General features: G+C 41.8%; 1 protein-coding gene across 1 annotated transcript; it reads right to left on the minus strand.

Annotated features, from left to right (window-relative positions):
• Nucleotides 1-9752: 9752 nt before the first annotated feature.
• LOC123992372 (probable cyclin-dependent serine/threonine-protein kinase DDB_G0292550) lies at nt 9753-12200 on the minus strand. Its single transcript, XM_046293516.1, has one exon. It carries the CDS (start codon nt 12198-12200, stop codon nt 9753-9755), a length of 2448 nt encoding a protein of 815 aa, XP_046149472.1.
• Nucleotides 12201-12486: the final 286 nt, after the last annotated feature.

Here is a 12486-nt window from a genome sequence, read left to right on the forward strand (position 1 = left end):
TACTACCATGACCCACACATTCACACATACTACCATGACCCACACATTCACACATACTACCATGACCCATACATTCACACATACTACCATGACCCACACATTCACACATACTACCATGACACACACATTCACACATACTACACTGACCTACACATTCACACATACTACCATGACCCACACATTCACACATACTACCATGACCCACACATTCACACATACTACCATGACCCACACATTCACACATACTACCATGACCCACACATTCACACATACTACCATGACCCACACATTCACACATACTACCATGACACACACATTCACACATACTACACTGACCTACACATTCACACATACTACACTGACACACACATTCACACATACTACCATGACCCACACATTAACACATACTACCATGACTCACACATTCACACATACTACACTGCCCTACACATTCACACATACTACCATGACCCACACATTCACACATACTACCATGACCCACACATTCACACATACTACCATGACCCACACATTCACACATACTACCATGACACACACATTCACACATACTACCATGACCCACACATTCACACATACTACACTGACCTACACATTCACACATACTACACTGACCTACACATTCACACATACTACACTGACCTACACATTCACACATACTACCATGACCCACACATTCATGACACATACTACTACCATGACCCACACATTCACACATACTACCATGACTCACACATTCACACATACTACACTGACCTACACATTCACACATACTACCATGACCCACACATTCACACATACTACCATGACCCACACATTCACACATACTACCATGACCCACACATTCACACATACTACCATGACACACACATTCACACATACTACCATGACCCACACATTCACACATACTACACTGACCTACACATTCACACATACTACACTGACACACACATTCACACATACTACCATGACCCACGCATTCACACATACTACCATGACCCACACATTCACACATACTACCATGACCCACACATTCACACATACTACCATGACCCACACATTCACACATACTACCATGACCCACACATTCACACATACTACCATGACACACACATTCACACATACTACCATGACACACACATTCACACATACTACACTGACCTACACATTCACACATACTACACTGACACACACATTCACACATACTACCATGACACACACATTCACACATACTACCATGACACACACATTCACACATACTACACTGACCTACACATTCACACATACTACACTGACACACACATTCACACATACTACACTGACACACACATACTACCATGACACACACATTCACACATACTACACTGACACACACATACTACCATGACACACACATTCACACATACTACACTGACACACACATACTACCATGACACACACATTCACACATACTACACTGACCTACACATTCACACATACTACACTGACCTACACATTCACACATACTACACTGACCTACACATTCACACATACTACCATGACCCACACATTCACACATACTACACTGACCTACACATTCACACATACTACACTGACCTTCACATTCACACATACTACACTGACCTACACATTCACACATACTACCATGACCTACACATTGACACATACTACACTGACCTACACATTCACACATACTACACTGACCTACACATTCACACATACTACACTGACCTACACATTCACACATACTACACTGACCTACACATTCACACATACTACACTGACCTACACATTCACACATACTACACTGACCTACACATTCACACATACTACACTGACCTACACATTCACACATACTACCATGACCTACACATTCACACATACTACACTGACCTACACATTCACACATACTACCATGACCTACACATTCACACATACTACACTGACCTACACATTCACACATACTACACTGACCTACACATTCACACATACGACCATGACCCACACATTCACACATACTACACTGACCTACACATTCACACATACTACCATGACCCACACATTCACACATACTACCATGACCCACACATTCACACATACTACCATGACCCACACATTCACACATACTACACTGACCTACACATTCACACATACTACCATGACCCACACATTCACACATACTACCATGACCCACACATTCACACATACTACCATGACCCACACATTCACACATACTACACTGACCTACACATTCACACATACTACCGTGACCCACACATTCACACATACTACACTGACCTACACATTCACACATACTACCATGACCCACACATCCACACATACTACACTGACCTACACATTCACACATACTACCATAACACACACATTCACACATACTACACTGACCTACACATTCACACATACTACCATGACCCACACATATTATTGATCCCACTAACACACACATGCATATTGATGCCACACATACAGTTGAAGTTGGACGTTTACATACACTTAGGTTGGAGTCAATAAAACTACGTTTTCAACCACTCCACACATTTCTTGTTAACATACTACAGTCTAAGTCGTTTTTACCAACAATTGTTTACAGACAGATTATTTCACTCATAATTCACTGTATCACAATTCCAGTTTGTCAGAAGTTTACATACACTAAGTTGACTATGCCTTTAAACAGCTTGGAAAATTCCAGAAAATTATGTAATGGCTTTAGAAGCTTCTGATTGAAGGCTTATTGACATAGTTTGAGGTAACTGGAGGTATACCTGGGGATGCATTTCAAGGCCTCTCTTCAAACTCAGTGACTCTTTGTTTGACATCATGGGAAATTCTAAATAAATCATCCAAGACCTCAGAAGAAAATTGTAGACCTCCACAAGTCTGGTTCATCCTTGGGAGCAATTTCCAAACACCTGAAGGTACCTCGTTCATCGGTACAAACAGTAGCACGCAAGTATAAACACCATGTTTGGCCATAACGACCATCATTATGTTTGGAGGAAAAAGGGGGAGGCTTGCAAGCCGAAGAACACCATCCCAACTGTGAAGAACGGAGGTGGCAGCATCATGTTGTGGGGGTGCTTTGCTGCAGGAGGGGTGGCAGGTAACCTAGTGCTTAGAGTGTTGGACAAGTAACTGAAAAGTCACAAGATCAAATCTTCGAGCTGACAAGGTGAACAACTCTGTTGATCTGCCCCTGAACAAGGCAGTTAACCCACTGTTCCTAGGCTGTCCTTGAAAATAAGAATTTGATCTTCACTGACTTGCCTAGTTAAATAAAGGTAACAAAAGCCCTGATCTCAATCCCATAGAACATTTGTGGGTGGAACTGAAAAGTGTATGTGAGCAAGTAGGCCTACAAACCTGATGAAAGAAATAAAAGCTGAAATAAATTATTCTCTCTACTATTATTCTGACATTTCACATTCTTAAAATAAAATGGTGATCCTAACAGAACTAAAACAGGGAATTTTTACTCTGATTAAATGTCAGGAATTGTGAAAAACTGAGTTTAAATGTATTTGGCTATGGTGTATGTAAACTTCCAACTTCAAGGGGAGTGTGTGTGTGTGTGTGTGTGTGTGTGTGTGTGTGTGTGTGTGTGTGTGTGTGTGTGTGTGTGTGTGTGTGTGTGTGTGTGTGTGTGTGTGTGTGTGTGTGTGTGTGTGTGTGTGTGTGTGTGTGTGTGTGTGTGTGTGTGTGTGTGTGTGTGTGTGTGTGTGTGTGTGTGTGTGTGTGTGTGTGTGTGTGTGTGTGTGTGTGTGTGTGTGTGTGTGTGTGTGTGTGTCTGGGAGAGGAAGTGTGTCCATCTGATGTATGGGCATGTGCCTGAACTCAATTTTATACACGAATTGTAGTCTCACCCATTCATTTCTAATGACCAGTCATTTTTGACCAGGAACACAACAGGTGTACAAAGTTAAATAAACACCCAAAATCTAATGAAAATCATCAAAATGTATTTTGTGTGTTCAGATGCCCTGTGTGCACAAAGTCATGGAACCTTATGACAATCAGAATAAGTGAACTACATTTTTCAGACAGAAAACTTGTAATCAGTCCTTTTCGACCACAAGCCAGCAGGATGGCAGTTTCTACCCCGAAGCCATAAGACTCCTGAACAGCCAATCAAATGGCTACCCAGACTATTTGCATTGTCGTCCTGCTACTCTCTGGTTATTATCTATGCATAATCACTTTAACTCTACATGTACGTATTACCTAAATTACCTTGACTAACCTGTGTCCCCCGTATGTTTACGACGTACTGGTATCCCCAATACCCCAATAGCCTCACTATTGTTATTTTACTAATGCTCTTTAACTATGTAATTTTTATTTTCAACTTCTCTTTTTTTTACTTATTTTTCTTAAAACTGCATTGTTGGTTTTAAAGGTTTCCAATAAATCATTTGACTGTAAGGTCCTGTTGTATTCAGCACATGTGAAAAATAACATTTGATTTGATTTGCTGTTGTTTGAATCCCAGATTGCCCCCATCATTTTGCATGACATGTAGTGGCACACGGACACGACAGTGCTTCATTCAGTGATAATGGAAAAGTGTCCTTGTACACAAACCTGATTCCTCTGATCCTCTGAACGTCATCGTGACTTCTGACCTCAAATCCAGTAATTGCCCCCCCCCCTCCCCGGCCACAACACAAAAGCCCCTAGACACGTCATCCTATTAATTTTGACATTTTATTAAATCTCCAGAAGCTGCTTTTTTATTTATGGTTCTGTTAGTAGAAGCAACACAATATTGTGCATTACAAGGTCTTAAACAAAATCTCCCCATGCATCCACCCCCCCATCGATGACCCGGGGCAGACTGTCACAAAGCGGGAGTTACAGTAAGCCTGTCACACGAGGGGGTTAAAAGACCACTCAGATCCAGATGTTTCAATTTACTAAACAGACTGTCTGTTGGGGGAAAGCCAGTGTAAAGTGAAGCAGATATGTATAGGGAATTAGGAATACTCTTGTCACGATCGTGTGGAGAGACGGACCAAAGCGTGATTGGAGATCCACATGTTTATTTTTAGTGAAACTTTAAACAAACCAAGAAACAAACAACGACGGTGCAGTACTGAGGTGCAACATGCACTGACTCAATAACAATAGGTGGGAACAGGGAACCCTTAAGTATGATCCCCAATTAGAGACAACCAACATCAGCTGCTTCTAATTGGGAACCATACCAAGAGCACCAACATAGACATATATAATCTAGAACAACCCCTAGTCACTGAACCCCTAGTCACATCCAACTGAAGAGAATATTGGTCCTCCCTGTTTCTCCTTGTGTTGGTAGTACTTCATTTTGTGTCCTCTCAATGTGGATCAATGTTCCCCTCAATTAAACAGGAAGAAAATCAATGGAGTGCATCTCTGTATACCTCATTAATGAGATCTGGACTGTTACACTTCAGCAGCCTGCTATGTCTCTTCTTTAAACCCTCATATTTGATCCCTGGATTACTTGGCCAGAAAAAAAGTAATCATGTATGACATGAAATTCCCAATCCCTCTCAATTCCTCAGCGAGGCATATTTCTGTAATGTTAACAAAAGATAATAGTGAGAATATGAGACATGCTATGGTTACTGAAGTAAGTCATCTATCTGACTCTTAGTATAATAGAACATATTTAGTTCAAAAGAAAACAAACTGAAGAAACTGATAGTGTTTTCCTTGTTTTGACGGCCCCATGTCCGATGCACATGTCAACTGACCACAACAGCCGCCCATACCACAAACAAGTTCAGCCCACGCTATGCGTGCCTGATAGGTAAGCCCAGATCCTCTTCTCACCTGTGGCGAAGGCAAGTCGATCAAATGAACCTCACAAGGGGTCAGCAAGGCAACCGTCCTCCTCTTATCGACATATTAGTTTAAAGAACAGTGGTAATTGAAGGGTTGAGGCTAGCTGTAGGGTGGTGTAGTCTGAGCGGAGTGGCTGACTAGGTGGAGTGAACATGGGTATTGATAAAGCTGGGATTGTAACAGCAGCTGGAGGTGTTTGTTAAAAAGGAATATCACAGAGGAATGAAGGGGATTAGATTTTTCCTTGTGGATTAGACCTTTCACTTACACAGAGGGGATTCCTACGCTTGATACGTTCATTCTGGTGCTTGTTACTGTCATTCAGGTGCTTGTCATTGTCATTCAGGTGCTTGTTACTGTCATTCTGGTGCTTGCTACTGTCATTCTGGCATTTGTTATTGTCATTCTGGTGCTTGCTCCTGTCATTCTTGCCTTTGGTACTGTCATTCTGGTCCTTGTTACTGTCATTTTGGTCCTTGTTACTGTCATTCTTGTGGTTGCTATTGTCATTCTGGTGCTTGCTACTGTCATTCTGGTGCTTGCTACTGTCATTCTGGTGCTTACTACTGTCATTCTGGTGCTTGCTACTGTCATTCTGGCATTTGTCATTGTCATTCATCCACTTGTTAATGTCATTCTGGTGCTTGCTACTGTCATTCTGGTGCTTGCTACTGTCATTCTGGCATTTGTCATTGTCATTCATCCACTTGTTATTGTCATTCTGGTGCTTGCTACTGTCATTCTGGCATTTGTCATTGTCATTCATCCACTTGTTAATGTCATTCTTCCGCTTGTTACTGTCATTCTGGTGCTTCTTGCTGTCATTCTGGTGCTTGATACTGTCATTCTGGCCCTTGCTACTATCATTCATTCGCTTGTTAATGTCATTCTGACGCTTGTTACTGTCATTCTGGTGCTTGTTACTGTCATTCTGGTGCTTGTTACTGTCATTCTGGCCCTTGCTACTGTCATTCATCCACTTGTTACTGTCATTCTGGTGCTTGTTACTGTCATTCTGGCCCTTGCTACTGTCATTCATCCACTTGTTAATGTCATTCTGACGCTTGTTACTGTCATTCTGGTGCTTGTTACTGTCATTCTGGCCCTTGCTACTGTCATTCATCCACTTGTTAATGTCATTCTGACGCTTGTTAATGTCATTCTGACGCTTCTTACTGTCATTCTGGTGCTTGTTACTGTCATTCTGGCCCTTGCTACTGTCATTCATCCACTTGTTAATGTCATTCTTCCGCTTTTTACTGTCATTCTGGTGCTTGTTACTGTCATTCTGGCCCTTGCTACTATCATTCATCCACTTGTTAATGTCATTCTGACGCTTGTTACTGTCATTCTGGTGCTTGTTACTGTCATTCTGGCCATTCTTGCTATTCTGTCATTCATCCACTTGTTAATGTCATTCTGACGCTTGTTAATGTCATTCTGACGATTGTTACTGTCATTCTGGTGCTTGTTACTGTCATTCTGGCCCTTGCTACTGTCATTCATCCACTTGTTAATGTCATTCTGACGCTTGTTACTGTCATTCTGGTGCTTGTTACTGTCATTCTGGCCCTTGCTACTATCATTCATCCACTTGTTAATGTCATTCTGACGCTTGTTACTGTCATTCTGGTGCTTGTTACTGTCATTCTGGCCCTTGCTACTGTCATTCATCCACTTGTTAATGTCATTCTGACGCTTGTTACTGTCATTCTGGTGCTTGTTACTGTCATTCTGGCCCTTGCTACTGTCATTCATCCACTTGTTAATGTCATTCTGACGCTTGTTAATGTCATTCTGACAATTGTTACTGTCATTCTGGTGCTTGTTACTGTCATTCTGGCCCTTGCTACTGTCATTCATCCACTTGTTAATGTCATTCTGACGCTTGTTACTGTCATTCTGGTGCTTGTTACTGTCATTCTGGCCCTTGCTACTATCATTAATCAACTTGTTAATGTCATTCTGACGCTTGTTACTGTCATTCTAGTGCTTGTTACTGTCATTCTGGCCCTTGCTACTGTCATTCATCCACTTGTTAATGTTTTCTTCCGCTTTTTACTGTCATTCTGGTGCTTGTTACGGTCATTCTGGCCCTTGCTACTGTCATTTATTCGCTTGTTAATGTCATTCTGACGCTTGTTACTGTCATTCTGGTGCTTGTTACGGTCATTCTGGCCCTTGCTACTATCATTCATTCGCTTGTTAATGTCATTCTGACGCTTGTTCGTTCATCTGCTTGTTACTGTCATTCTGGTACTTGTTACAATCATTCTGGCCCTTGCTACTATCATTCATCCACTTGTTACTGTCATTCTGGTGCTTGTTACTGTCATTATGGTGCTTGTTACTGTCATTCTGGCCCTTGCTACTATCATTAATCAACTTGTTAATGTCATTCTGACGCTTGTTACTGTCATTCTAGTGCTTGTTACTGTCATTCTGGCCCTTGCTACTGTCATTCATCCACTTGTTAATGTTTTCTTCCGCTTTTTACTGTCATTCTGGTGCTTGTTACGGTCATTCTGGCCCTTGCTACTGTCATTTATTCGCTTGTTAATGTCATTCTGACGCTTGTTACTGTCATTCTGGTGCTTGTTACGGTCATTCTGGCCCTTGCTACTATCATTCATTCGCTTGTTAATGTCATTCTGACGCTTGTTCGTTCATCTGCTTGTTACTGTCATTCTGGTACTTGTTACAATCATTCTGGCCCTTGCTACTATCATTCATCCACTTGTTACTGTCATTCTGGTGCTTGTTACTGTCATTATGGTGCTTGTTACTGGCATTTATCATTGTCATTCATCCACTTGTTATTGTCATTCTGGTGCTTGCTACTGTCATTCTGGCATTTGTCATTGTCATTCATCCACTTGTTAATGTCATTCTTCCGCTTGTTACTGTCATTCTGGTGCTTCTTGCTGTCATTCTGGTGCTTGATACTGTCATTCTGGCCCTTGCTACTATCATTCATTCGCTTGTTAATGTCATTCTGATGCTTGTTACTGTCATTCTGGTGCTTGTTACTGTCATTCTGGCCCTTGCTACTGTCATTCATCCACTTGTTAATGTCATTCTGACGCTTGTTACTGTCATTCTGGTGCTTGTTACGGTCATTCTGGCCCTTGTTACTGTCATTCATCCACTTATTAATGTCATTCTGACGCTTGTTACTGTCATTCTGGTGCTTGTTACTGTCATTCTGGCCCTTGCTACTGTCATTCATCCACTTGTTAATGTCATTCTGACGCTTGTTACTGTCATTCTGGTGCTTGTTACTGTCATTCTGGTCCTTGCTACTGTCATTCATCCACTTGTTAATGTTTTCTTCCGCTTTTTACTGTCATTCTGGTGCTTGTTACGGTCATTCTGGCCCTTGCTACTGTCATTCATTCGCTTGTTAATGTCATTCTGACGCTTGTTACTGTCATTCTGGTGCTTGTTACGTCATTCTGGCCCTCATTCTGGTCCTGGTGCTTGCTACTATCATTCATTCGTTAATGTCATTGTTAATGTCATTCTGACGCATTCATCCACTTGTTAATGTTTTCTTCTGCTTCATCTGCTTGTTACTGTCATTCTGGTACTTGTTACAGTCATTCTGGCCCTTGCTACTATCATTCATCCACTTGTTACTGTCATTCTGGTGCTTGTTACTGTCATTCTGGTGCTTGTTACTGTCATTCTGGCCCTTGCTACTGTCATTCATCCACTTGTTACTGTCATTCTGGTTCTTCTGGTTACATTCTGGTCTGTCATTCTGGCCCTTGTCATTCTGGCCCTTGCTACTGTCATTCATCCACTTGTTAATGTCATTCTGACTTGTTACTTGTTACTGTCATTCTGGTGCTTGTTATCTGTCATTCTTCTGGCCCTTGCTACTATTCATTCATCCACTTGTTAATGTCATTCTGGCGCTTGTTACTGTCATTCTGGTGCTTGTTACTGTCATTCTGGCCCTTGCTACTGTCATTCATCCACTTGTTACTGTCATTCTGGTTCTGGTTACGGTCATTCTGGCCCTTGCTACTGTCATTCATCCACTTGTTAATGTCATTCTGACGCTTGTTACTGTCATTCTGGTGCTTGTTACTGTCATTCTGGCCCTTGCTACTATCATTCATCCACTTGTTAATGTCATTCTGACGCTTGTTACTGTCATTCTGGTGCTTGTTACTGTCATTCTGGCCCTTGCTACTGTCATTCATCCACTTGTTAATGTCATTCTGACGCTTGTTAATGTCATTCTGACGATTGTTACTGTCATTCTGGTGCTTGTTACTGTCATTCTGGCCCTTGCTACTGTCATTCATCCACTTGTTAATGTCATTCTGACGCTTGTTACTGTCATTCTGGTGCTTGTTACTGTCATTCTGGCCCTTGCTACTATCATTCATCCACTTGTTAATGTCATTCTGACGCTTGTTACTGTCATGCAGGTGCTTGTTACTGTCATTCTTGTGGTTGCTATTGTCATTCTGGTGCTTGCTACTGTCATTCTGGTGCTTGCTACTGTCATTCTGGTGCTTGCTACTGTCATTCTGGCATTTGTCATTGTCATTCATCCACTTGTTAATGTCATTCTGGTGCTTGCTACTGTCATTCTGGTGCTTGCTACTGTCATTCTGGCATTTGTCATTGTCATTCATCCACTTGTTACTGTCATTCTGGTGCTTGTTACTGTCATTCTGGTGCTTGTTACTGTCATTCTGGCCCTTGCTACTATCATTCATCCACTTGTTAATGTCATTCTGACGCTTGTTACTGTCATTCTGGTGCTTGTTACGGTCATTCTGGCCCTTGTTACTGTCATTCATCCACTTGTTAATGTCATTCTGAAGCTTGTTACAGTCATTCTGGTGCTTGTTACGGTCATTCTGGCCCTTGCTACTGTCATTCATCCACTTGTTAATGTCATTCTGACGCTTGTTACTGTCATTCTGGTGCTTGTTACTGTCATTCTGGCCCTTGCTACTATCATTCATCCACTTGTTAATGTCATTCTGACGCTTGTTACTGTCATTCTGGTGCTTGTTACTGTCATTCTGGCCCTTGCTACTGTCATTCATCCACTTGTTAATGTCATTCTGACGCTTGTTAATGTCATTCTGACGATTGTTACTGTCATTCTGGTGCTTGTTACTGTCATTCTGGCCCTTGCTACTGTCATTCATCCACTTGTTAATGTCATTCTGACGCTTGTTACTGTCATTCTGGTGCTTGTTACTGTCATTCTGGCCCTTGCTACTATCATTCATCCACTTGTTAATGTCATTCTGACGCTTGTTACTGTCATGCAGGTGCTTGTTACTGTCATTCTTGTGGTTGCTATTGTCATTCTGGTGCTTGCTACTGTCATTCTGGTGCTTGCTACTGTCATTCTGGTGCTTGCTACTGTCATTCTGGCATTTGTCATTGTCATTCATCCACTTGTTAATGTCATTCTGGTGCTTGCTACTGTCATTCTGGTGCTTGCTACTGTCATTCTGGCATTTGTCATTGTCATTCATCCACTTGTTACTGTCATTCTGGTGCTTGTTACTGTCATTCTGGTGCTTGTTACTGTCATTCTGGCCCTTGCTACTATCATTCATCCACTTGTTAATGTCATTCTGACGCTTGTTACTGTCATTCTGGTGCTTGTTACGGTCATTCTGGCCCTTGTTACTGTCATTCATCCACTTGTTAATGTCATTCTGAAGCTTGTTACAGTCATTCTGGTGCTTGTTACGGTCATTCTGGCCCTTGCTACTGTCATTCATCCACTTGTTAATGTCATTCTGACGCTTGTTACTGTCATTCTGGTGCTTGTTACTGTCATTCTGGCCCTTGCTACTGTCATTCATCCACTTGTTACTGTCATTCTGGTGCTTGTTACGGTCATTCTGGCCCTTGCTACTGTCATTCATCCACTTGTTAATGTCATTCTGACGCTTGTTACTGTCATTCTGGTGCTTGTTACTGTCATTCTGGCCCTTGATACTGTCATTCATCCACTTGTTAATGTCATTCTGACGCTTGTTACTGTCATTCTGGTGCTTGCTACTGTCATTCTGGCATTTGTCATTGTCATTCATCCACTTGTTAATGTCATTCTGGTGCTTGCTACTGTCATTCTGGTGCTTGCTACTGTCATTCTGGCATTTGTCATTGTCATTCATCCACTTGTTATTGTCATTCTGGTGCTTGCTACTGTCATTCTGGCATTTGTCATTGTCATTCATCCACTTGTTAATGTCATTCTTCCGCTTGTTACTGTCATTCTGGTGCTTGTTACTGTCATTCTGGTGCTTGTTACTGTCATTCTGGCCCTTGCTACTATCATTCATTCGCTTGTTAATGTCATTCTGACGCTTGTTCGTTCATCTGCTTGTTACGGTCATTCTGGCCCTTGCTACGGTCATTCTGTCCCTTGCTACTGTCATTCATTCGCTTGTTAATGTCATTCTGGCGCTTGTTACTGTCATTCTGGTGCTTGTTACTGTCCTTCTGGCGCTTGTTACTGTCATTCTGGTGCTTGTTACTGTCATTCTGGCCCTTGCTACTGTCATTCATTCGCTTGTTAATGTCATTCTGGCGCTTGTTACTGTCATTCTGGTGCTTGTTACTGTCATT

Source organism: Oncorhynchus gorbuscha, linkage group LG13, assembly GCF_021184085.1.
Source record: "Oncorhynchus gorbuscha isolate QuinsamMale2020 ecotype Even-year linkage group LG13, OgorEven_v1.0, whole genome shotgun sequence".
Classification (NCBI taxonomy): domain Eukaryota; kingdom Metazoa; phylum Chordata; class Actinopteri; order Salmoniformes; family Salmonidae; genus Oncorhynchus; species Oncorhynchus gorbuscha.

Coding starts and splice junctions, on each gene's coding strand:
- LOC123992372 (XM_046293516.1), bottom strand. CDS start 12,200: ATGAATGATAGTAGCAAGGGCCAGAATGACAGTAACAAGCACCAGAAT.